The sequence below is a fragment of the Nicotiana attenuata genome, chromosome 2 (assembly GCF_001879085.1).
Source record: "Nicotiana attenuata strain UT chromosome 2, NIATTr2, whole genome shotgun sequence".
Taxonomy (NCBI): Eukaryota; Viridiplantae; Streptophyta; class Magnoliopsida; order Solanales; family Solanaceae; genus Nicotiana; species Nicotiana attenuata.
In genome coordinates, this window is record NC_031990.1 from 14,744,473 (window position 1) to 14,772,460 (window position 27,988).

Genomic DNA, 27,988 nt, shown 5'->3' on the forward strand with positions numbered 1-27,988 from the left:
GACGAAGAGGTCTCTTTCATAGGAGAAGATATCGCAGAATCCTATGATGGCTGGAGAATGTTTTTCGACGGAGCAGCAAACTTCAAAGGAGTCGGCATAGGGGCAGTTCTAGTATCAGAAACAGGTCAGCATTATCCAGTGTCCGCCAAGCTCAGGTTCCCGTGCACCAACAACATGGCCGAGTACGAAGCCTGCATCTTAGGGCTCAAGCTGGCCATTGATATGAACGTTCAGGAGTTACTAGTGATCGGGGATTCAGATTTGCTCATACATCAGGTCCGAGAAGAATGGGCAACCAAGAACTCCAATATACTCCCGTATTTGCATCACGTACAGGAGTTGAGGAAGAGGTTTACAAAGACAGAATTCCAGCATGTTCCCAGAGTCCAGAACGAGTTCGCCGACGCATTGGCCACCTTATCCTCTATCAGCATCCAGATAAGAACTTCATTGATCCTATCCCGGTGAAAATTCATGATCAGCCAGCTTACTGTGCTCATGTCGAGGAAGAAGCAGACGGAAAACCTTGGTTCCATGATATCAAAAGGTATTTGACAGCAGGGGAATATCCAGAACTTGCAAACGCTACTCAGAAGCGCACACTGCGAAGGTTATCCAATCACTTCTTTCACAGCGGAGGAATCCTATATAAGAGGACTCCCGATTTGGGATTGCTAAGGTGTGTCGAAGCAAAGGAAGCATCCAGGCTATTAGAAGAAGTTCACGCAGGGACCTGCGGTCCACATATGAATGGTTTTGTCTTAGCAAAGAAAATACTTCGAGCAGGATATTTTTGGATGACTATGGAAACAGACTGCATCCAGTATGTCCGAAAATGCCATCGATGTCAGATACATGCGGATATGATAAAGGTGCCTCCAAATGAGCTTACTATAACAAGCTCACCAATACCGTTCGCCGCTTGGGGAAGGGATATCATCGGACCTGTCGAGCCTGGTGCATCAAACGGGCACAGGTTCATTCTGGTGGCAATTGATTATTTCACCAAATGGGTTGAAGCAGCATTATTGGGGTACCGCACCACAGTTCGCACATCAACCGGGACAACTCCTTATATGTTGGTTTATGGTACAGAAGCAGTCATTCCCGCCGAGGTAGAAATTCCCTCCCTGAGGATCATACAAGAAGCAGAACTTGACGATGCAGAATGGGTAAAAAGCCACTATAAACAGCTAGCTCTCATAGATGGTAAGAGAATGAATGCAATTTGCCATGGTCAATTGTATCAGAACAGAATGACCAGATCTTTCAACAGAAGAGTCAAGCCAAGACAATTTACACCTGGAAAGTTAGTGTTGAAGAAAATTTTCCCGCATCAGGATGAAGCCAAAGGAAAGTTCTCTCCTAACTGGCAGGTCCCGTACATGGTTCACCGGGTCCTAACAGATGGAGCCCTCATACTTGCAGAAATGGATGGAGAAGTCTGGCCAAAGCCAATCAATTCAGATGCAGTCAAGCGTTATTATGTGTAATCATTATGATTTCTTTATGATGTAATTTGAACTACGTCTGACCTGATTCCCATTTAAGAGGGGATACGTAGGCAGCCCTATGGGTTCGGTCACAATTCAATAAAAATTTCATTCCCCCCCCCGCCCCCATATTGGAAACTGGGGCAGAACTTTTAGGAGGACCCTCAAAATTCCGAAGTTGATTTTCAGCCATTCATCACACGCAGCCGCCAGAAGCACCAGCCCAGTAAACTGGGGCAGAATTTTGAGGAGGACCCTCAAAATTCCGGAGTAAAAGAGGTTGCAATGTCTTGAACCGTGTCACAGTCATCGGTTCATGTAAAAGAGAGTTTTTTTTACTATGTATTTACATCATACTTTTACTAAACCATGCATGGTTAATATCAAAATTGCTTTGTTTAGAGACGCTACCCCCAATGAAAGCAAGAGCCGAATAAGACAAGCGAAGTCCACGGGAAGACGAACTAACCTTCCCCCTTTACAAAACTCACGATTGTTCTTCGAATACAGGCACCCCAAGACATAAAACCATCAGATATGATTACATACTCATATTTGGCAGGAGTACAACTCTTAGAATCATCGCTTACTTACAAGTGCTATCCGCACATGACATCCCCAGCAGCCATAACAATGCAACCAACTATCAGCTATCATCTATCAGCTAAGAGCTTTCGTTACTATTCACCTTTATCTGTTGCATTGCATAAGGCTACCTTTCTGCCTTTCGAGACTAAGCATTGTCTCCATCTGCATTCTCCTGCATTGCATAAGGCTACCTTCTGCCTTCCGAGACTAAGCATTGTCTCCATCTGCATTCTCCTGCATTGCATAAGGCTACCTTTCTGCCTTCCAAGACTATGCATTGTCTCCATCTGCATTCTCCTGCATTGCATAAGGCTACCTTTCTGCCTTTCGAGACTAAGCATTGTCTCCATCTACATTTCTTGCATTGCATAAGGCTACTTTTCTGGCTTCCGAGACTAAGCACTGTCTCCATCTGCATTTATCTTGCATTGCATAAGGCTACTTTTCTGCCTTCCGAGACTAAGCACTGTCTCCACCCGCATGGCTGAAATATCGCCAACTTTATTTAAGTCTTGCATCAGCTGAAATATCGCCAACTTTATTTAAGTCTTGCATCGGCTGAAATATCGCTAACTTTGTTTAAATTCCACTTCGGCTGAAATATCGCCAACTTTGTTTAAATTCCGCAACGGCTGAAATATCTCCAACTTTGTTTAAGTCTTGCAATCGGCTAAAATATCGCCAACTTTATTCAAATCTTTACATGGTTGAAAGATCGCCAACTTTATTTAAATCTATACATGGCTGAAAGATCGCCAACCTTATTCAAATCTTTACATGGCTGAAATATCGCCAACTTTATTTATACTTTACATCGGCTGAAACATCGCCAAATCCTGTATTTCATGGGCTTAAAGATCGCCAAATTGTCCAAAGGCGTCATTGTTCGGAGGCACCATTTTCATAGCCCGAGAACGCCGTGCCACGGCCTGAGGACCCTGCTTTTATCTTTTGCATATCATTATTCAAAGGCATCATGGTTCGGTGGCACCATTATCATATCCCGAGAACATTAATTCATAGCCTGCAAATCCTCTATTATACGCTTCATGGCCCAGGACGTCATGGTCTGAGGACGTCATCCTACCCGTCCGAAGACAGTATTCATGGTCCAACGGGAACTTGCATCACGTTTAAAATTATGCACGATATGTTCGTATTGCTTAATCGCAGGTACACCGGCTAGCAACGGCCATCACAGCATGAGCGATCTCGCTCCGGTTCCCGCAGCCTATTAATCCGTGACCATCCTTCCCGACCCGAATATCGCATCCGTCTTTCGAAATCTCCATCGACATATTCCACCAATGGATCCTTGAACTACATATGGCTTGATTCCTGTAAGACCAGGGATATGTAGGCAGCTCAGGAGCCAGAGCTTGGTCAAAATCTTTCAAATCGTTTCTTTCGGTCAAAATTGGCCATCATATCATTACTCGACAACTCTTTCACCCTTCTCGAGTAAAGAGGGGCAGCTGTTGATACCCAATTTTTCCCTACATATTTTTATACTCAAAATAGCATGTCCAAGAGTTTTGGTATTTTTTCTTTATTTTTAAAGATTTTAAAATCAATTTATTGTCTATTTTAATAGTACAAAATTCAATAATTATTCCCAAACTGGCATTTGTGGTGAATAATTTATTTTTATTCTCATATTTACACCAAGATATAATTAAGGTAATTTTTTGCATATTTTTACACATTTTTTTGGTATTTTTAAGCTAAATTGCATATAATTGCAATTATAGCCTATTTTACAATTAACAGCATTTTACAATTACAAAATCATTTTTTAGCATTTTTAAATTAATACTCATACGTTATTAATTAGTCCAGTACCTTTAATTTGTTTTAAAATTATTTTATTTATAAAATAATAAAAATGGGAAAATTGGCTATTTAATAAACAGCCCTTTATTATTTCAATTTTAGCCAATTTGGCCATACCCCCTATCAGATTTTAATTGGCCCAATATCCCAATTAAACTAACCCAGCCCAATCCCTAATATAACCCGGTCCAACCCCGTTTTAATCTGAGCCGTTGATCAAATGAGATCAACGGCCCAGATTCATTTGCCTTAATTAAGTCTAAATCCCCCCCCCCCCAGACCCCTCATTTCTATGAGACGGTCTATCTCTCTATCTCGTCTCTTCCTCTCTCTTCTCTCTAGAACCTTCTGGTTCTTTGTTCTCCGATGATTTCCACCGTCTCTCCGGCCACCTCCAATCTCGCCCCTTTTGACCATCAGCCGCCATGAAACCCCGACTCACCGATTCCCTCTATTTTTGAGACCCAGAAGCCTCCACCATGCGAATCGATCCCTAAAAGCTCCGCCTGGTTTGCTTCTGGCCATCTCCGGCCACCTCCCTTCAACCCCAAGGCTCCGATGGGCCTCTCATCGGCCTGTTCAACATCTTTAGGACCTTCGAGGTTTATGGACCATGGTGATTTAGACCTAGGGCTCCTGGTTCTGCTACTTATGAGTTCTCCGGCGTGATTTCAGGCGAAATCACACCCTATATGTCACGATCTGTGAAGTGTCAACAGGTTCTCTCAACTTCTATTAGGGTTTCCCCTTTTTGAAACCCTAATTCTCTCCTGAATCTCTCAAAACAGTGTTATTTTCATGCTATTTTCATGTTTTCCTTTATGTTCTGCTTATTCTTGAGCTTCTTCTGAAAGATTCTCTACTTTGAACCATTTTTACTCTCTTTGAAAAACTAGGGTTTCTTGGATTTCTTTTACGCATGTTTCGACTGATTTCCTTTGTGATTAAAACCTTTCTTTATTTATTTTGACCAACTTTATGCTCTTACTGTTTTTTTAGCTTGACTCTGCTAAAAACCCTAATTTCTAAAAAATTGTTTCTTCGTTTGATTATGTGCGTTAGCATGATTTTCCTTACTCTGATTCTATGTGTTAGCACGTTTCTTTGTTTCGATTATGTGTGTTAGCCTAATTTTCTTTGCCTTGTCCCTATGTATTAGTATGTTTCTTCGTTTGATTGTGTGTATTAGCCTGACTTTCCTTGCTTTGGTTCTGTCTGCTAGCCTATTTACTTGATTCTTGTTAATGTTTCGTGGTCACCATGCTTCGAATATGTCCTGCTGAATCTTAACCTGTTTTCACTATCTCTGAGTGGTTGTGTTTGTTCATCTCTTGTTCCCCTCTGTCTATATGGCTAATTTTGTTTGCTACTCTTGTTCATTCACCTATATTTATATGTTAAGAATACAGAATCATGACTTCGCATGATTGATTCTGATTTTCCTTGATTGATTGGTAATTTTTCTTTCTTTCAAAACCCTAGCATTCTACTCGCCTGTTTAAACTAATTGATTTTTGTTACCTTATTTGCTATAGTACTCTATTCTACCTAGCCTTTCCTTAATTGGAATTTTCCTGAATTTGGTCTTAATTGGCTACTATATGCAATACTGGACCTTGACTCCTTCCTTATTTAATCTTACACTGATTTTTGCTACTTGCCTTATATGGTGCTGGATCTTTTCGTTTGATTTTGATTCCCTTAATTAATGGGAGTACTTCCCTGATTTTTTTTTATTAATTGATTCGGAGTTCTTAATTTAACATACTTCTGTGATTTTAACCTTATTTTTACCACCTACTTTCAACTATAAATACCCTAAGTCTTTCAAAGAACACACGACAGTCTTCTGAACACACACACCACAGAATACTCTCAATTCTGCATTCTCTTGTGCTCTTTCTCTTGCTTTTGCTGTTCTCTGCTCTTGCTTATTATTAGCCGGTGAAAGCCAAGGCTAATATAGTGTTACTACTTTGTCTTTGCATCCTGCTCTTGCCCTTTCACTGGTATGTCCTAATTAATCTTTAAGCCTCCAACCAATGTGTTTACTTTTGTTTCAGTTCATTTTCTTTCTGATTTTCTTCTACTTATGCTTCTCGTGTTCAATGTGTAATTGATATTTTGCTTTAATACTTCACCATGTCTTCTGATCTACATGCTAAGTCTGTAACATGACATTGCCTATCCCTAACTTCTGTGAATCCTATTGTTGTACATTAGCATGCCTAAATTTACCACTTCCCAGTTCCCCTGATCTTTGGCACTCTGCATGTCTTTCTTGGTTTACATGTTTCTAATTGCTGTTTATCTTAAATGTCATGATTGTTTTCCTGTTGTCGTCTAAGAATCATGTTTAAGCCTGACCAATTCTTGGTCCCCTGAATCTTCTGATTCTGTGTAGTCTTTAAAATCTTTAACATTTTGTGATCTGTTTGCTCCCTTTCCCCATGATCGTTGCATGCAATCCTATGTTATTAAACTACTATTAAACCATTGTTTCTGTTGTTTTCTTTTTAAACAAATCCCTTGTTTTTGAAACTTTTTTTTTTAAATACTTCTTCCTGCACTTCACACTACCCTTAGAGAATAGGTTCTGCCCCCTTCGTGTGAGCATTGCTTTGAGTACCTCTGAGTACTCATTGAACTTTGACACACAAGGCTGGTATTCCACACTGCACTTGTTCTGCTTTCATTTAAGTGTCTAGGTGCTGGTATTGGCCAGGGACCCAACGGGACCCTAGGGAGCTTTGCCGCACCTAGACCGTGGCAAAGGCTGTAAACTTGAAGGGGTTGAGGTTGGAAGACTGGGCCTGATTGAAGGCTCCCTATAGAATAACTTCTTATTTTTGTTCTTTATTGCTGTAATTCAGATATTACTGGTTTGTAATAATTTGTAAACGAACGATTGGGGGTGAATAGTGAATATGGGGAGGGTTATGTATGCTTAGTATAAATAATGGGTAGAAAACATGCTTATAGGATTTTATTTACTTATCTGCGCAATAGATAACCTGTATAGGTCATGCATCTCATTCATTAGAGATCCTTCTTTAGGTTCTTTACTTTCAGCCTGTCATTACGCTCATCTTGTAGCCACGATCAGTTAATAACCAGCAAATAATTAACAACAAGCCAAATAATTTGTCATTACTGCATTGGCATGTTAGAAACCATGTTTTAGGTACTTCTATGTGCATTAGATATCCTGCCCTTAGGACTTCTCACTCGTTCGAGTTGCAGTAGTTAATTCACGTTTGTCTAATAACTTTGTTAAAATATGGCTAAGTGGTTTGAAACGTTTTCTGCAAATACCTTATCACGCGTACCTTTATAAATCAGAATCAAAATATGCATGTTTGTCCCTTAAGATAATCAGACAATGTATAACAACACCTAGGCAAACTTTAGGCCCAATAAGAACTGATCGTGTTTTTATTAGCTTAAGACCAACCAACTTCTTCAATTTCAACTCTGTCGTCCCCATTTTTGCTCTGATTCTCTGAAGTTCACTCTATTTTTTTTCTTAAAAAACTCTGCTTCATCTGGAAATGATTTTGAAATGGTGCACCCATTTATTCTTACTGAGTTTCTGATTTTTATGTCCTCAAATCACTGGGTTACCAACCTCTGCCCAGAATCGTGCTATTTTATTTGTCCTGCACCTCATTAAACTACTGTTACTACTTCTTTCTTTTTAAAACCATGTTTTAACTGCTGTAAAAGTTCCTATCTTTGAGACCTTAATTGTGTTTAAGTCATGCTATTTATGTGTTTGTTTGAGGAGGTATACATGAGCCTTTATATGTTTACATTGCTCCCCCCCCCCCCCAACGTGCAGTATGTGTTTTTGTATGTCGCCTTAGATTTTTATCCTTTGAAACCAATCAGCCTAATATCCCACCCTTTAGGACTAGTAGTCCTAAGTGCCTTCGGGACTGATAGGAATGGGACGGGTAATAGCATGCAATAGTAACCGAGACCAATCCGCGCTTTAATACCTTAACGGGGTGGGAAGGGTAGATATGGATATGATGACCGGTGCGATAATACCTCATGTAGCCCCTCTTTAGAGGAGTGATTACTGGGTATTGCATTGACGTGATCTGTATTAATCATAAACCTAGGACCCCCTCCTTTACTTGCTTTCGTTTATTTTTTTAGAATTGTTTAAATCTTTTTCATAAAATTCCTGCCCTCTTTACCTTTCTCAAGTTTCGATTTACTTGCAATATTGTATGTGAACCCTTTCTATTTGAGCCCTTAATTGCCTACTTGATTATGTGAAGTCACAATATAACATGGCCGGGAACCACACTAGTGGATCTTGAGGGGTGCCTAACACCTTCCCCTCGAGATAATTTCTAGCCATTACCCGAACTCTGGTTTTCCAACTCAAAAACCCTTAGTGTCCTAATGCATTTAATCATTAGGTGGCGACTCTTCAATTTCAAAACCCAAATCCCAAAAGGGAATAGAGTTGTCCTCCCAAATGTCGTAAACCCGATTTCGCGAGAAAAAGGGGGCGTCGACAACAACCGGCCGTTAAACTTGCACGGCACTATGTCCCAGATGGTGGACTTGGAGTGGCCGTGCAAGTAGGGTTGGTGCCCGCCGAATCTTTAACCTTTGGCTTTGGCGGGCTTTGTCTCTTTTTTTCTGCTTCTTCCGCCTCACTTTCCTCTTCTTTTTCTCCCATTTTCCTCTTTTTCATCTTCGCCCTCGGAGATATTACTCTGGAGGACCGAGATGAGACCCCAGAGGAGGTGGCGGTCGAAGACATCGCCGCCGAGGATGCATGCCCGAGGAGATGACGCTCGAAGATGCTACTGCCGAGGAAGCACCTTTTGAGAGTAGGATAGGCTCTAGGATTTTACTATACGTGTAGCTTTTCCCTTCTTTGTTTCCGTGTAAGGGCCCTTTGTGGGCTTTTGTAATCATAAGTAAGGACCCCTCGTGGTCTTCTGTAATCAAGTGTTTTATGAATACAAAGACGTTTTCCCAAGGTACCTTCGATGCCTGCTATATTTTCTTTCATTTTCACTTATGAAGACTCTGAATGCGCGACCCTATCGGCCACTGCCAATATCGAACCCAAATGCGGGCAATTTTTCTGACCTTTGATTGATTAATACAGCTTCCTGCGGAATCCTTTGCGGTCCCTTGGATCGATCCTGGATTGGACCGATAAACTCGAGTCGTCGGGACCCTTACTTCTGGTTTAATGGAAGTAACGCTTCGAACCTTTAGACTTTCGAGAACAGTTTTTAGGTCTTGCAATAATCTTCGAGGGGAAATTCGCTCGGGAACCCGAGAATAGAGGCTATCTTTGGACTTTCGAGAACAGTCCCTGAGTGGGGTTTGTTCAGACTCGGGCCATCTGGAAGTTTGTTTTGATCTTATCGTAAATAGCCTTAAGGCGTTGCAGGTAGATCCAGAACGAGGTTTTACCCGAATTTAGGTGGTACCCCGTGATCAATCCCATATGGACGGAGCTTAAATGCTTATCTCCTTGGAGCCTAACTTCCTTTTGATGGAGGTCCTCGAGGTCGGGTACCACCTTGGGACTTGCGGTGATGCCGTTAGCTCCTTAGAGCCTAACTTCTTTTCGATGGAGGTCCTCGAGGTCGGGTACCACCTTGGGACTTGTGGTGATGTCGTTGGCTCCTTAGAGCCTAACTTCTTTTTGATGGAGGTCCTCGAGGTCGGGTACCACCTCGGGACTGTTGAGGATGTTGTTAGCTTCCTGGAGCCTAACTTTTTTTCAATGGAGGTCCTCGAGGTTGGGTACCACCTCGGGACTGGTGAGGATGTTTTTGGCTTCCTGGAGCCTAACTTCCCTTAGATGGAGGTCCTCGAGGTCGGGTACCACCTCGGGACTGGCGATGATTACGTTGGCCCTTGAGGTAGGCGGACCATCGCCATTTCTTCCATATATATATATAGGGTTATTTTTGCTCTTTTGGAGAACCCACCCTTCTAAGTAGTTATCCTTCTTTTCTAGCGTTAAGCCTTTCATCATTTCAGTATCAGCGTACTCGCACCGACTCCTTGCTTTAGTTCTCTAAGTTTGTTGTCGCCATGACTGTTACATCGGGGTCTGTCGGGCAGAGAGGGGAGAGCTCCGCCTCCGGTATTCGGGACCAAGAGAGAAGACCTTGAATATTACTTCTTCGATAGGAGAAGAGCATCTTGGGTTAGTGAGAAAAGACTACGGTTGGGGGGAGAAATTAGCGTTACAGATACTTTCCCCGGATGACGGCATCACGGATCGTGCCGATGGATTCTTGAATGTGTACACGTATCCTTTCACACTAGGCCCCCTTGATAGGTTTGTGCTTGACTTCTGTTTAAAGTATCGAGTTACCTTGGCGCAGATCCACCCGTCATTTTGGCGAACAGTGTTGATGATGAGATTTTTTGCAGAGAAGGCGGGTCTTGAATTCACGCTCAGTCATCTTATTAGGTTGTATCGGCCTTCACCATCGAGGTCCGCTAACCTTGCGATGCCGGTAGACCATGCCCTTTGTTGTCGACAATGAGGAAGAAGGAGATCGGGAATGGTAAGTCGATTCGTCCGAGTTCGGACCGCTGACATTATCCCCGTGGAGTTTATGCCATTCCCTAAGGAATGGAATTATGCACATAAGTGGTACATTCCGTGCCTTCTCAGTTTTGTTTATAGAGGAAACTGGTTCCGTAACCGTGCCTTCTTTTCTTTTTCTACAGCGGTTTAATGGGCACCGGGCGACGTTCCAGATCTGCCGGGTTGTGTTCGGAAGTTGGCGACCCACTTGACTCGTGATGAGCGCAAGTGGCGAGCTTTGTCCCGAGGCAGATGAGAAGCAAAACATCACGGTGTGTGTTGTGCTATTTTTTTTTCTTTCCCTTCCTTTATTTGGGGAGGCATTTTCCCTTTCCGCATATTAATCATGCCATTGTAGGCATCGGAGAGCCTTCCAAAGCGAGGTCGCGCTCCTTTGGAGAGGGGGAAGGGTTGCTAGCTTCCGGGCTAAAGAATGATAACAATAAGCGAGAGATGCCTTTGCGTGGCAACGGTGTTCAAAGTGAGGGGAACCTGGACCGGGGGCTTGGAGTGGAAAGTTGATTGAGCCGACTGTGCCCGTGGTCTTTGGTTTTGGAAAGGCGGTTTCTCCTCTATTGCCGTCCTCTTTTTCCGCCGGAGATACTTCGAGGGGTGCTCGAAACCCAGGGTCATATGTGCCGAGCGACCGTGCCTCGACTGGAGTCGACTTATTCGCAGCCGGGGAAGCTTGGCTAGCAGATGTGTGCTTGACCTTCGAGGAAGTCCAGCGGCTTCTATGCAGTGAGTTTTGGCACAAGTTTTCCAAGTTTCGTGCCCTCCCTTTCTTATCGTGTTTTCTTTTTGCAGGCTTTTGATAAGCTTAAGTCCGAGCTGCGTCGCCGGGAGGCTAGGCTTCGAAAAGCTTTGGACGAGGAGAAATCGCTTAGGCGCCTTTGTGAAGAAAAGGAAAACGAGTTGGCATGTTTACAGTATGAGGTGAGTCGGAGCTTGAATTATATTTGAAGGAGCAGGTAGTTTTTGTTCTGACTGAGCGTGTGTGCTTTCTTCTAGCTCCTGAGGATAGTGTTTTGTTTATTTCAGTTGCAGAAAAAGGCGGAGGACCTGGAGCGCCTTCGAAACGAAGTTGACCGAACCACCCGCGAATATGATGAGTTGAAGGCTTAGGCGGGCACTCAGACTTTAGCGGAGGAGGGTGCTCTGGGCAAAGTCTCCGCCCTTGAGGTTCAACTTCTCTTAGCTTGTGACAATGCTTTGGTTCAAACAGATGTGATTACGAAGCTCGAGTCCGAGCTTTCAAAGGTCAGAGCTGAGATCGTTGATGCCCGGGCTGAAGCCATGAAGAGCCGAACAAAGGCTGACCAGGAGATGGCGATCTATCTGAAGGATGCTACCGATGCTCAAGCTGAGCTGCGAAAGGCCCTCGAGCGTGAAGGCAGGATCAAGGAATATGCTCGTTGCAAGTCTCGAAGAAAGACTCTCGAGGAGATCCGTGCTAGGGGTTTTGTCCTCTCGGAAGAGTTGGCACGAGCGAGGGTGGACGAGCATGATGCTTTTTACTTCTGTCTAACACCAAAGGAAGCAAAGACGAGGCCGGCAGGCCGTAGCCCCCAGGGGGGGCGTAGATTTTGCCATATGTATGTAGCATTTTCAAAGCATGTTTGTAGATGGAGATTGCGTTTTTTTGTATATGTGCATAAAGAAAACCTCGTGGATTTACTTCTTCTGTATCCCTTTATGTCTCGAATTTGGTTGAGTGAACTGGTCTTTTCAGTCGATAGGAATCCTTAGATTCGTGATATGGCCCTGAGGCTCATCGGGCTGACCCGTAGGCTTCTATGCACTCGGCCGATGCAAGACTTTAGCATAAGCTGGCGTTTGAGCTCTTATGCTTTTGTTTTTAGACATGTTTTGATCAACTATTTTGGGTTTAGTTTCCGATTCGGGTTTCGACTCGAGATCATTTGACCCTCAAGTTTTGTATTTGTGCGGGCTGGCAACAATGGCTCTCATGCCTTGGGTCGAAGCGACCTTTTAGTGTAAGTTGGCGTTTGAGCTCTTACGCTTTTGTTCTTGGGCATTTTTAGTCAACTGTTTTGGGTTCAGTCTCCGAGTCGGGTTTCGACTCGAGCTCATTCGACCCTCAAGTTTTCGTATTTTAAGCTAGTGACAGTGGCTATTACACTTTGGGTCGGTGCGACCATTTATGTGGGCTAGCGACAATGGCTCTTACGCCTTGGGTCGATGCGACCTTTTATGTGGGCTGGCGACAATGGGTCTTAAGCCTTGGGTCGATGCGACCTTTTATGTGGGCTGGCGACAATGGCTCTTACGCCTTGGGTCGAAGCGACCATTTATAGGCTTTGGTTTTCCCTCGTTAAGGACTTTTGAAATAGTTTTTGCCTGACTCTTCAACAGTTCGAGAAGAGCCTCGATTACGAGTCGTTATGTGGCGATGATCGAGCACCTCGGGAGGTTTGGCTCGGGGGCTGAGTATCTCGAAGCCTGTGATTTGGAGCTGACATGGTCAAAGCTCTTTTGCCTATGTCGAGGGTAGCCTGTTTAACCGGTTCTTTTCGAAGTAGATTCGAAGTAATTGAAGGCCTGTGATTTTGTAGCAGCGGTCGGGCGTCCCTGAGTCGCGTTAGTTTGGCTGGTACAGCCTTATGACCGTAGTCATTCGTGCTTGGCTGGAGCCATTTTTTATCCCGAGTGAAGTAGTTTGGGCGTCTATATCGTGGGTATGCCTTTTAGGGGTCTTACAAGTTCGATATATAGCCTAAACTTTGAGATCGGGTTTATGCCTTTAGCAAGGTCTTAGAAAATTTTCATGCCTTTGAGGTCTTACAGAATTTTCATGCCTTTGAGGTCTTACAGTTTTTAGATACTTATGGTTCATGCCTTGCTTGAGGTCTTACAGATGCTGTTGTTGCCTTTCGTAGGTCTAGCGAGACCGAGCCTGCCCGCTCGGGGTCTTATGGCTTCGGGTTTTTAATGGATGGTGGTTGGCAACAGTCCCCGAGTTATCGAGGATCTTTTGGCTCGGGAGCCATTACGATGGAGATGACGATTTGATGGCAGTCCCCGAGCTTATCGAGGATTTCTCGGCTCGGGAGCCATTACTTGCAAACTTGGTGCTGCCTCGTTCGAAGGCTTACGATTCCGGAGTCTTCGACCCGGAGTTCATGTGGTTTTGAGTTTTTGACGCCAGTCCCCAAGTGTTCGGGGCATTTTCGGCTTTGGAGCCATTTCGTGATTTTGATGTTGCCTCGTTAAGGGCTTATGAGTTTGGAGCTCTGACCCGGGGGTCGCATTTTTTGAGTTGTCGATGCCAGTCCCCGAGTGTTCGGGACGTTTTTGACAAAGGAGCCGTTTTTGCAAATATACCAAGTTTCTCTTGAAGCGTGATGTGCTTTGATGAAAAGTATTCTTTAATCGCTTGGTACAAGTATACATGCCTTTTCTGTTAGGAGCTTGGTTGTTCTACGCGGACACGGTTCGTTTGACCGTTTGGTCCGGTACATTATTTTCCTATCGGGACCCTGTTCAGCATGTCTTAGCTTCTCCGAGAAGGTGATCTTCCGGGGGGATGCCCCCCAGTATTCGAGGTTGATTGCAAAAGAAGCCTTGAATACTTGTTGAGTTTTCTTTAGGTAGCATATAGGTGTTGCCTCGTTAAAAACCTTGCCGGTAAAACCCCTTTTAGGATGAAAACCCGATCGAAGGAAAAGAGTGCAACGCATGCTTTTGAAACCTAAGGCCTTCGAGTTGGAGAGTGCTTTGGCCGTTTTGATCGAATACCTGCACTTAGGTCAGCATAGAATGTAATTGAAAGAGAAAAGAGACGGTCATACCTTAGTGTGGAATGCGACGGCAATGTCTCGACCGTTTGTCATGAGGACGCGGTATGGTCCTTCGCTTCGTTTGGTTCGGACTTAGCCGATGGCGTAGCTTGCTATCGTTATTTCACTGTTTGATTATCCTTTGGCTCCTTCGAGGGTGGATGCACTGGTGTTGGTGTTACATCGTGCACCGCGAATATTTCCCTCGCCGCATGATGTTCCCTGTAAACGGTTTTAATCCCATCCTTTGTCGGCAATTTCATCATTTGGTGGAGGGTGGACGGTACTGCTCTCATGCAGTGTATCCACAGCCTCCCGAACAAGGCGTTGTACCTCATGTCTCCTTTAATGACATGGAATTTGACATTTTGGGTTATGCCGGCCACGTTGACTGGGAGGGTGGTTTCTCCTTTCGTTGTTTCACTTGCCATGTTGAATCCGTTGAGGACTCGAGTGGCGGGCACGATTTGGTCGAACAGTCCGAGCTGCTCTATTACCCTCGACTTGATAATGTTGGCCGAGCTACCTAGATCCATGAGTACACGTTTTATTTGAAATGTATTTACGAGGAAAGAGATTACCAGTGCGTTATTGTGAGGTTGAGAAAAGGTCTCAGTGTCCTCTTCGCTGAATGTGAGGGCGTCTTCAGGTATGTACCCCCGGGTTCGCTTTTCTCTGGTGATGGATATTTTCGTCCTTCTCATCACGGGTTTCTGTGGAACATCGACGCCTCCTAAGATCATGTGGATGACATGTTGTAGCTCATTTGCTTCATTCTTCTTGGCCGCCTCTCTTTCTCGGAACTAATTTTTGGCCCGATCACTTAAGAATTCTCGGAGGTGACCTTTATTGAGTAGTCTGGCTACTTCTTCTCGGAGCTGGTGGCAATTCTCGGTCCTGTGGCCATGTGTGTTGTGAAACTCACACATTAAATTATGATTCCTTTGCGAATGATCCGATTGCACGGGCCTTGGCCAATTGGCATCTCTGATTTTGCTGATGGCGAAACAATATCTGATACATCGACATTGTAGTTATATTCTGACATGCGAGGTGCCTCTGCTGGCCCCATGTGCCTATCAAACCCAGCTCTGTTGACGATCCCCCGAGGATTCTGTCCTCGGTCCATTCTTCGATTGTTGCGGGGTACGTTGCACCTCGGGGCGTTCCTCCTATCTTTGATGTATGGCTGGTACCTTTCTTTGTTTGGTTTTGGCTCTTTTGCCAGAAGCCTGCTTGGATATACTGAGCCCGAGGGGGCCCCCAGCTGGTCTTCCTCGACCCTGATTTTCGACTGCTATCATTTATGAACATCCGACCAAGTCACGGCCAGGTACTCGACTAGGTCTGCTTCAGCTGTTTCGAAGCCACCGAGCTTCGTTCGTTCAGACCTTGAGTGAAGGCCTGCACCGCCCAGTCGTCGGAGACCGGTGGTAGTTCCATTCGTTCCATCTGAAAGCGAGATAGAACTCTCGCAACATCTCATTATCTCTCTGTTTAATCTTGAAGACGTCGGATTTCCTTGTTGCTACTTTGATGGCACCAGCATGTGCCTTAATGAAAGAATCGCTAACATGGCAAATGAATCTATCGAGTTTGGGGCCAGGTTGTGATACCACATCATTTCCCCTTTAGAGAGCGTTTCCCCGAACTTTTTCAGCAGGACGGACTCGATCTCGTCGTCCCTTAGGGCGTTGCCCTTTACTGCACAAGTGTAGGCGGCGACGTGCTCATTGGGGTTTGACGTTCCATTATACTTTGGGAGGTCGGGCATTCTGAACTTCTTTGGAATGTGTTTCGGGGCCGCTTCTTGTGGGAACGGCTTCTGTACGAACTTCTTTGAGTCCACACCTTTCAAGATCGGGGGCGCTCATGGAATTTGGTCGACCCTGGAGTTGTAGGTCTCGACCTTCTTATCGTTGGCTTCTATCATTTTCTCGCCCGATTCGATCCTTCTGGTGAGGTCCTCGGGCATCTTTACGATGACGGGATCGAACATCGACCCATTATTGCTCGATCTCTCCGGTGCCTATTCGTCCGAGGGAGCTGTGCCCGGTGCTACCGTGCTAGGAGTTTTCTAGTGGGTGTGCAGCTGAGCAATAGCCAGCTGTTGTGCCTGCAACATTTCAAAAATAACATGAAGGCTAACCTCCCGTTCTTCCCGGGCTGGGGTTTTCTGGGATTCTTGTTGGTCGCCTTGGTGTATGCTCCTGTTAGTGTGGGAGCTTATTTCGACGTGTTGAGCGTCGCGCGAGACTTCGTCCACCGAAATTGGTCCTGGTGCATTCTCAAGGTTTCGTGGTGGCTCACCAACACCTGGAACGGCCACACCATTCTCTCCGTGGTTCTCAAGGTTATTGTTTACTGGATCAGACATTCCGACCTGAAATCAAAGATCTTTGGACAAGAAAAAACGTGAAAGATAACTTGCGTTGTGTAATGGAACCAGCAATAAAATAATCACTATTATTTTTAGTCCCACGGTGGGCGCCAAACTGTTTACCGTGAAAATGGTAATTACAATTAAATTTGATTATGGGACTCTAAAAATACGTGATCTATTTTTATGCCAGTTGTTAAGCAGTTCATGCTATGCATGTGAGACTTAGAGACGAAATAAGAGTTAAGGATAAGATGATGGTCAAACCGATAGGTTAACAATCGGGGCCTCGAGCTTGTCGATTCGGGGGCCTCGAGTTCTATTCCGGGGCTCGGTTGTGAGCTATTGAAGGTAATCGAAGTATGAATAACAATTATGATAAAATCAAGGAAGGCTCTTTATGGCCAATGATAAGCAATAAATGATGAACAATAAATGAAAGATAATAAAATGGAAAGCAATAATAATCAAAGAGAAATATGTAAAGAGAAGCAGAGAGAAATGTTGGTTTTTATATTTTCTTGTGGNGACTCCCTTTATATAAGAGAGAAAACCCAGCATAGTAAAAATACATTAATTACATAGATATGGGGATGAGACAGCTGAATGACACCCTGATTTGGGTTCAGAATAGCCCACTAGACTTTGTCAGTCCTAGCCGTGTGCCTTGGGAACTCCCCATTTCTACCATAGCTGGGGTCAACATTATCTCAAGGTCGAGCGTCGACAAACCTCGAGGAAGGAAAACTCGGTCATAGTCTCGTAGCTTCGAGCCTTCGCGATGATCTTTCGGGATACCTTGACTACGTGATATCGGACCCTACGATTCAACTGTATACAAAGAGAATTGATAAAATCTTGTGTCTTCAAGACGTGGTAGCTCCCCAAAACTCTCCTAGGTCGAATCCCCCTTTAAAAATGTATTTTCAGCGTATTTATATCAAGTAGAAATGAACCGGAGCGAAACTACCCTCTCTGATCCGAACTGGGATAACTCGCAAAATATTGCACTAGTGCGACCCACTGCAGGCCGCATTAGTGGCACTTTTCAGAATCTTAACCAAAAGAATGCATGTTGCCTAATTCTTGCATTTTGGGTGACATCACGTGAGACAGCCGTGGAAAAATAGCAGAATTGCACTTTAGCCTTTGCTTGGACACTTGCATAACCACCAGGTGCTTCGAGTTGGGGCATACGACGTGTCCTCCTAAATTCATTTGATATGTTTGTTAGTAAACTGTATTTGTAAAATAATTTTGAAAAAGATAAAATAATATATAAATAGAAATGTAAAAGAAATAGAATTTAATCCGAGCTCACTGAATTCACACTGTTTTCTTAAGGAACTTAATCCCCTCCTATTACCCGAGGTTGTGGATTATTACCTCCCAAGATAGAACGAATTATACACACTAGTGTGGCAGTACTTCAAACCCCAGTGTTTCAGCGAACACAATAATCGGTAGCAAATCACACTTACTGTTGCTTTCTTTGTAGTTAAAACAATGCAGAAAAAAGGAGGAGAATTCAGAATTTTGTATGGAAAATTTGAGAGAATGGGCTGCTATTTATAGCCTCAACCTGTTGAGTTCAAACGAAGAAGGTCAGTTACGTAAAAAGGCCATAACGTAATGGCCATTTACGCAAATTAAAATGGGAATTCAAACGCAGATGAAATTTTTTTTCGTTACGAAAAACGGACGGGCAGAGAAATTACTTTTCCGTTACACAAAACGGACGGGCAGGGGAGATAATTTGGATTTAATATTAATTTTCCGTTAAAAACGGATATTTAATAATAATTACGTTAATATTTACTATTAACAAATAAATTTGATCTCCAAATAATTAATCAATCAATCACTTGATCGAATCTGAATCCGAAGCCGAGCCGAGCGAGCGACGACGACGGCGCAAGGCTTGCCTTCTTCTTAACTCTTTAAGAGCTAGAAGAAGAGCAATTGTATATATACCCATCAAAAGTCTTTCCTCCTCCAATATGGGACAATGTCCCTTTATCAAGAAGGGAAACTCAAATATTTCATTTTCCCTCCATTTCTCATTCACCCTCTTTTAAACTAAAATAGTTTTAAAACCCAACAATTTTTTCTTTTCAATTTTTCTATCTATACTTAATCTTTAAACCTAAACTTGATCTCGTTTAATTTTTTAGGTTTTTACTCAAACTTCAAAGCTCCAACTTGTTCGATTTAGCTCTCGATTGTCTTTTGAACTCGTAATCACTTCTTGCAAGGCATAAAATACATAATAAGTGAAATGCACTATCATTTGAGCTCAAACACAAGTAAAATACAGTAATTAGAGTGCAAACTATGACTAAAATACGAGTTTCTAACCTACCATCAACACTCCACACTTAAACCATTGCTCGTCCTCGAGCAATCAAACTGCACTTCACATTGATATGACCTTCTTATCAGACAACTTCCTTAACGCATCATGAGAAGAATATTTAAAGCAGACTAAGCACCCTATCATAACACCTTAGTCTCAAAACTCGACTCAAAAGCACCATGCAATTTTCACAACCGACTCATTTACTCTAACACAGAGGTCAAAATCATTGCCTTTCCTTTGCAAGTCATGTGCCCTCACACAATCAATAGAGAGTAGTTCCACACACAAAAAAATTCAAGAACAATTAGGAACTCAAGATAGAAAGAATTGACTCGCTCTCAGAAATAAATTTCATGTGCCACATTAGACGTACCATAGGCTTGCCCATAGTGTAATACTCTACTTATTAAGCTCATTCAGTCAAAGATCAAGTAGGACTTTATTTAGTTGTAATTAGGAGCGGCAAACGGGCGGGTCGGGTCGAATATGGTTAGGTCAAAAATGAGCAATGAAAAAATGGATAAATTATCCGACCCGACCCATATTTCATACGGATAAAAAATGGGTTAACCGGCGGATAATATGGTTAACCATAGTATCCATGACTTCTTGCATATGATCACTTTTGGGAGAATTCGTAGTCTCCCTAACTTGAGAAACCCCCAATTTGAGGCTTTACAAATGTAAAAGTTAGACCCATTGGCTATCCACTGCTTACCCATTGGTTAACCATTTTCTAAATGGATAATATGGTCCCCATCCATATTTCACCCGTTTTCAAAAAGTTCATTATCCAACCCATTTTTTAGTGGATAATATGGGTGGTTAATATTTTCTTTTAACCATTTTGCCAACCCCTACTTGTAATGTAGGTTGCGGGACTGGTAGGATACATTTGTATATAGTGACTACACCTCCCTAAGCACTTTAATACATATACATTAACAATTTAAAACCCACACTTATATGGAACTAAACTCTAACCTTCACCACATAATAACATCAGCTTCCAATTTCTTTAAGCACAACCAAGATGAGAACTACCACTAGCAAAAAATTAAATTTTTTCTTTTCTAAGTTCTAATTTTTTTAGCTTTCAAGCAAACTCACTTTTTTTTTAGTTCCTTACAAGTGGCTTTCACAATTTTTCAAATAATGCACCTTTCTCCTTTTTTAATAGTTTCACTTAAAAAACCCGACCATACTTCAACTTAGCTATTACAAGTTCATAATAATTTCAAGTGCTCGAGAGAGGTAAAAGGTTCAAACAGATAGTCAATTCAATAAAAGGGGTCATGCTTGTAGTGTGATGGCAAAGAAATGGGATTGCAGGCTCAAATGGGCTAACTATGATACACATTAATTAGGTGGGTCATAAACTTATAATTGGCTCAACAAAAAAATATCTATATCACTTCCTAGATTGAACAAGACTGCTATTTAGCTTTGCAAATACACGGGGCAAGTTCTAGACATCAACTGACATGCATAGAATACCAACAAAATTTCACACACACAATGGCGCATAACTCACTTAGGACCGGATCTCGACTCTCTAGTCAAAGTAGTTAAGCAACATCAAAATCAACCAAATTTAGGCACTTATACATGAGTCAAGAACTGAGCTTATGCGTCACAACTAAGGCACTCACTACTCTCAAGGCATAACAAAGTCAAGAAAAGTCGTTTATAATTAATACCATAGCTAAGGGCTTCACTATTCCTAATAAAAGAAAAACTAACTACACCTGATTCAAGCAAAACCCTTGGAAAAGAACCATAGCACAAAAAAACAAGAGTGAATTGTTAGACTACCTAAGAAAAATAAAAACAAAAAATTCTTCGACTTTGATCCCTCGATAATCGAGGAAATCCATCATCGGGAAAAGTTAAAAAAATTTCTAAACAAAACACAAGAAAACAAACATACATATACATATTTACATCCCTCACCCCACATTTTAAATTGTGGCGTGTCCCTACGACTCACAAGTAAAAGGTAAGAGGTTAAGGAACTCCCCTGAATTTTTTTCGTTTCCGAGAACTTATGAACTCCACCCCTAATTTTGAATTCATTCCTCATTTTCTCTCCTTGGGATTATTTATAGAGCTCATCAGGACAAAGTCATCTGAATATATCTGCAAGACCTGCTCTTTTCTTTCTTTCTTGACCTCTTTTTGAGCGGTGAATTGTTCTTGTAGGATCATCCTCAACTTGTTCCGCATTCTTTTACAAGATCAATCCATGCATCTTCCTGCAAATCTCCAAAAATAAAATTCACATGATTAATGTTAGAATAAGAAAACAAATAAGAAAGGTCATGTGAATATTCCTCTGGTATGTCCAAAACCAAATCTTTCTCCTTCTCTTCTACTAAAGGTGATAATATGGAAAGGTGGATGAAGGTTTAAACTCTTCTTTTATTGCTTCAAAATCAACCAAAACCTCATCTTCAGTCATCTCAATTGAATCAGAGTGTTCTTGCCGAGTGGCAAGTTCTCTCTGTGGATGCTTATCCTCTTGGGTAGGCTCATTCCCACAAGGTATCCCCCTCCATATATTCACCATCACAACGCAATGAGCTTTCTGAAAGTATACTTACTATTTGACTAACTTGCGTTGTTAGGTTCTTAATGGCTTCATCATTTTGTATAAATCTCTCTTCAACAGTATTGTTCATGAACTTATACATAAGCTCTTCTAAACTACCATTCTCCTCTTGAAGTGGTTGTCTCACTTCACTTTCGTTCCATTCATAATCAGAGCATTCGTTCCATCCATAGTTAAGCTTGTGGCCATACGATACCTCATACCTGTACCGACTAGAAATAGAGGTTCAAAAGACGAGCCATATGAAGAATACTTACCTGCTTGACAGTCAACACATAGATGATTTCTAATACATTTAAATCAAACAGCAAACTTGTGATAATGTTCAGCTGCTAACTCTTCAATCGTTTTCTTAGGTTGATTGTACTCCATCTTTAACAACAATTAGAGTTCCAAGAATAATTCTTCAAGATTTATACCTAGCACTTGTCATGTACTACAAATGAAATCTTGAAGACAAGTTAACTAAAAAGTAAAATAAAAATAAAAGAAAAAAACTAATTCCTAAATTAGCACCAAAAATTATTTTAAACGCTATCAACTACCAATCCCCGGCAACGGCGCCAAAATTTGACGAGTGCAAAACACAACACAAAATTAATGCTCGTTAGTCAAAGATAGTAAAGTAAAATTATCGTCTCCACGGGGATTGGATTTAAATAATGTTCGAATAAACTTATGGTTTACTGCTATTCAGGATAATTCTACACTTGATTTGAAGTGATTACTAACTATAATCAACTATTAAATTAAGATTACAACTAATTGGACTTGATCACAAAGAATGAGAGTTAAACTAAAACAGGTTGTAAATAATATGAGAAATAAGGGTCACGACATGATAGGTGTAAGATAGTAATTCGAGATCTAACTCTGTTCAAATTCACTTCTAATGTTCTAATGATTCTAACAAATTCACTCGATGATTAGCTTAAACGTAAAGTTAAGATTCCTCTCTCGATTAAATCTAAACTCTAAAAAATAAACTAATATGAAACATTGTGAAGATATGCAAGAACACGTTAATGGACTAGTCTTTAGGAAAACGTCTCTCAAATAATCTCCTAACTTGGTTCATTCACTAATTCAAAAAGCTCTCTCGATTACATACAAAAATCACTAAATTAAACCAAATCAAATAATGCAAAGATTGGTGCAGACTTCCACCAACTCTATCTGCTTATCGCTTTTTATCTCGCTTTACTTTTAACGTCAAAATCCGTCTTTTTCTGTTAACAAGAACTGCGATTAAATTAAATACCAAACTAGAAACTTTGCAATTAATTAGACATTAGAAATATTTTATTTTATTTTGATAACGTTAGAAATATGTTCTGCAATGATGTTTATTTTGAACTCATCAATCATTGAAGGGACAACTGGTCTTTGAAGGGACCCAACCTGCACTTTTTTGTTGCCACCCCACAATTGTTTTTGCATCGCTGTCCCAAATATCGTAGTTTCTTTCACCACTTGTAAGAGAATACAAATATAAAACCTGTATAGACATGAAAATTTGCGAAGGGATACAACTGAATGTATCCTTTTCGATAATAGACAAAATACACAAACCATTAAACAGATAATCAGATAATGTTACCTAGAAACAATGACTCGGAATATCATTGCTTAACATCTGTAATGGTTGTGATTAGATTAAGGCGGACTTGAATAGCGCATATGAATAGTAAAGATTCGTATAATCAACTCCAAGTTGCCCGAAATTGAGGCGTTGTTATGATTGGAGTACATCAGTAACACATGCATAGATAATCAAGCTTATGCGCTGAGACTTAAAAGAGCAAGAAATCATAACATATCCAATATTTACATAAAACTATTTTTCATTCTTTTTTTCATATTTCATTCTACATATTTATTTATGTAACAGTGACTCCACAACGCAGTGAAAGGGGAAAAATTGAAAAAAAAAAAAAAAAAATCGAAGATGTAAACGAGAAGAAAGATACAACCAATTCTACTCGGCCCTTCCACCCGGCTGCCTCCAAAAATATTTACAGCATCCTATGGCCCTACTCCCGCTCTATCACGACTTCAGGGAGAAAAACCATCCTAAGCTAGAATTCCTTGATCACTTCCATAAGTCTGCAGTCTTATTTAGGCATAAGTCATCCTCATAGGGGAAATATAGTAATACCTCAAACTCAAAACTGGCAAGAAGTCCCAAGCCTTTGTCTCTGCCTCTGACCAAGGGTGATAGACTTGCGCTTGGCAAAAGCTGGGTAAAGCAGCTCTTCAAACTTCTCTAGAAACAAAGCCCACTCGCCGTCAATCATATCTGCTAGTTTCACAAAGCTGACACTTGCAGGAAGCTGCTCATTTGCGCTCCTATGTCCAGAGGAGGAACCAGCCAGATAGCCATTTTCTGGTTTTGTTCCTGAAAATTTTGGAAATTTCAGTTTCTTCTCACCTAAGCTGGTATTCTTGAGAGACATTGAAAGCTTTGACATAGTAGTAATGTTATTTGCTGGGGCAGGAACAGAAGTAAAGCTCTTTTCCTCTTCTTCCTCGCTTTCCTCTTCCTCAATACTTTCATCTAGTTTAGAAAGTGGGAAGCAGCCATTTCCTCCAATTGGAAAATGAAATGGGTTTCGGTTCATGAAGTCCTGAGAAATCAATTTGGGACTATAGTCATATCCAGCATCTTCGCAATCTATGTCAAATTGAAACTCCTCATCCACTTCAGCCTTTGGCGAAAGAATCTCCCTCTCAGCAATCAGCCTTCTTGCCTCCAAGCAAACAACTTCAAGCTCACTTGGTTCCTCCTCCCCACTACGGAATTCCCTGCTCATCATCTCTCCAATTTCAGCAAGGCAGAGACCATAAGCAGCGGCTTCCTTGAGAAAAATGGTGGAAAGGACCAAGACACGAAGGCAAGCTTCACGAATCATAGGGAGCTCACTTCGTAGCATCTCACAGTCCCGAATAGGATCAAGTTTCTGTATGTACTCAAGTTCATCCTCTGTGAATGGAATAGATGCCTGGGGCCAATGGATCCATTCAAAATACGGATCTTCTAAGCTCTCTGGTAGACAGAGACCATGATCAATGGGGATGAGATCTACTTGACCAAACCTTCCAATACCATCAAGCTTCCTAACTAAAAGATTTCCTGCATGTCTATCTGTGTTAAAAATCCTAATGTCTAATATCCCAATCCGATGCACTGCAGCAACAGGGAAGTTTGAGGTTCCATGGTCACTGGCATCAAAATCATGGGGAATGAACTGTTGAAAAGACGCAATCTTGCTAACAAGCTGCTTCTTGCTATGAGGCTTGTCTCCAGTTACACCATCATTGACATTGAAGACTGAGTGAGTAATTTTCACCAATGCAGTAGCTGGCACATTGGCAAAATGATCATAGTCAAGAAGATATGCAGCCACCTCCCTAAACCCTGTTTCCCCAACTCTGACTGATCGTTTTAAGCCTGGCTGCCCAAGAGCTTTGCCAACAAATCCTTTCGGATTGTTTGGCGCAAATGGTTCTTCATCTGTGGGCTTGACAATAGCAACACTCTCACCTCTGCTATTTCTAAAATAATACGCCCCTCCAAGTCCACTATGAACAGGGAGTGGATCAACACCAGCCTTTATTGCCTTCACAATTTCTTTGATAATTTGCTTTGTCTTGGCAAAGCGACCAGCGTTACCCAGTATTTCAATGGGACCACTTTGATCTCTTGGTTGTATATCCCTCCCAGTGGGTGAAAGGCATGGAGTTGATGAACTTCTATGCATAAAGTTCCTCGTCAGCAGCAGAGGGGAATCATTTCGGACAGCACTTAGGTCATTCTTCAGCACCCTATCGCCAAATGTCAAAGAACTCTCCTCAATTGGATAGTTAAGTGCAAGCTGCAATCTTCTCTTCACAGTATGTGCATTGTCACTGCGGTCTAACTCCATCCCCAGTACACAACCAGTTTCAGTTTGCACAAAAACACGTCTCCTTCCAGCCGGTTTCCCTTCCGTCCTACTCTTTCCATGGTACTCCCCACCAAGTGGGCTCTTGAAGATTGCCACAGCCATCTGGGTTTGAACAGGACTATCCGCGTTACGAGACATAAAAGGCCGAGAAACACAGTTGGCAGTCACAATCGGCAACAGAGATGGCGGCAGAAGAGAGCCTTCCACGCACTCTCAATTGAACGCCAAACTCAAAAGCCGATTGTGACAAACCAGGAAATGACTCAATTTGGAAATAATCATCAATAAGCAAAGAGAAACCAGAACCAACCCAGATGATGCCACAGGCAACAGCAAATATCACTACCGCGTCAAATACAGAACAGCAAAAGAGCAAGAATCTCAAATATTACACTACAACAGCCATCTCACAATGTGGATAAGACAGTGCACAACGATCTGTAAAGAGATACAAGACAGAATTAGAATACAACCGGGACCAATTCATGTCATTAGTCAAGAAATGTAATAAGAGCATCACAAGGTTATTCAAGCAATGGAAGACCAAAAGCCACCAGATAGAAACTAGGAAAAGGATATAAGCTGATATACGCTGAGAATATAAAGAAGCTTTAACACTATCACTGTAACTAAGTTACATCAGCTTCCCGACAATTTAAGACTGAAACGCAGTCGTGGTGGTGTATTTTAACAAGTTGTAGTAGGTTGGGTATCCATATTTTCCAAATTGCCAACTCAAGCTTAATGGGAAACGTTACCTAGTTGGACCAGTTAAAAGTTAAACGCAAAAAAATAGATCACCAATTTGCATATCACACCAATAAGGTAGCACTAAGATCCTGACCCTATCACAGGCTTGTCAACAATGAAGCATAAAAAGACCTACAAGAAACTGATGAAGAATTCTTTGTTACTAAAATCACGTTATCTAATTCCTTTGCACTTAAGAAAAGAAGAATCAGAAACATAACTCACATAAACTTTCAAATCTTGAAAAAGCATTTAGTACTGTGATCACAATCAATGCCAAGCTATAAACCACTTGAAACTGAAACTCGTTTGAATATACATAGAGAATCTAACTAATTACACAAATAAAACTATCTACTATCAAATAACACTATTTTTTTGCTTTAAAAAAAACGAGTGATATTTGAGTAATTTGTAACAGTCATCAGTAAAATTACTGGTACTATTGTAAATGAATCTAATTAATCTCTCTCATTTTCAATGGTTAATAGAAACGTAAATTTTTTGTACTAAAACAAAATCAAACTCAAGTCCCTCTAAAAAATCCTTCAATGAAAAAGAAAATCCACAGCAAGCAAAAACACTTGGAAATGAACCTCGTTTGAAACACGTTACATACACGAAATTTTAGAGATTATAACTGACTCCTCAAGAATGTAAGTTATATACACAATGAGTGTAAAGAGTTTTTACACCATCAGTGTAGTATAACCTACTATAGCAGGTTAGGATACTATTTTTATCATATTATCAATTAATGCTTATTGTAAAGCTTTAACTGTAATTAAAGCATAAACTAATCACTCAAATAACACTCGCTACTGCTAAAGAAAAGTGTTAGAGCAATTATTTGGCATAAAAAATTATTTAGCACTAAACTGTAAAACTCTCATTTTCACTCAATAACATAAAAATAGCTTTAAAAATAGAATCTTAAACTGGTAAACTTGAATCCTTTAAGAAAAACATTCATATACAACAAAAACTCAAATGCGAAGCTACAAACACTTGAAACTGAAACTGAAATAACACTCTTTCTTATCAAATTAACACTATTTACTGCTTAAAAAACGAGTGTTATTTGAGTCATTAAGAACACTCTTTTGTGAGATTAATCTCATACTCTCATTTTCATTCAATAACTGAAAATAAATAGATTTATAAATTTATATCCTTCAAAGGAAAAAAAAAGAAAATTAAAATCCTCAAAATAATCTGAATAAAACTCGGATGATCCAGAACGAACATTGAAGGACCAATCAGGAACAAAATCAAAACAAGTAGTAATTAAGTAAAACTAAATAAATAAATTTCCAAAAAGTTGAATGAAAAAAAGCGGGAAAAACTCACCGGAAGGCCAGATCTGAAGATTGCACCTCTGTGTTACCTTTTTCCGGCAACCAGAACAAAAACAACACACACCTCGCCGGCGTCTGAAAGATTCAAATCACTTTTTTAACCGTCTGATCCAGACATAACAGAAGATTCAACGGCTTGGATTTGATTCAGTTCACTCCAAAGCCACCAAAACCCTCTCTCCTCCTTTTGCTATTTGTAGCTTCAGCCTCTTTTTTGCCCTCTCTATGCCTTATTTCCTATCATATGCATGTGCATCTATATATCCATAACTCAATTTAATTT

General features: G+C 41.4%; 1 protein-coding gene across 3 annotated transcripts; it reads right to left on the bottom strand.

The window, feature by feature from the left end:
• LOC109244592 (phosphatidylinositol 4-kinase gamma 7-like) lies at positions 23,444-27,959 on the bottom strand. Of its 3 annotated transcripts, XM_019411718.1 has the most exons (3): positions 27,698-27,959; positions 25,908-26,035; positions 23,444-25,699 (listed from the first exon to the last, which is right to left on the bottom strand). In XM_019411718.1, exon 3 carries the CDS (start codon positions 25,697-25,699, stop codon positions 23,816-23,818), a length of 1,884 nt encoding a protein of 627 aa, XP_019267263.1. In that variant the 5' UTR covers positions 25,908-26,035; positions 27,698-27,959; the 3' UTR covers positions 23,444-23,815. The 3 variants fall into 3 exon arrangements, with proteins under 3 accessions (XP_019267263.1, XP_019267271.1, XP_019267256.1); XM_019411726.1 differs by lacking the exon at positions 25,908-26,035; XM_019411711.1 differs by having other exon boundaries at positions 23,444-26,035.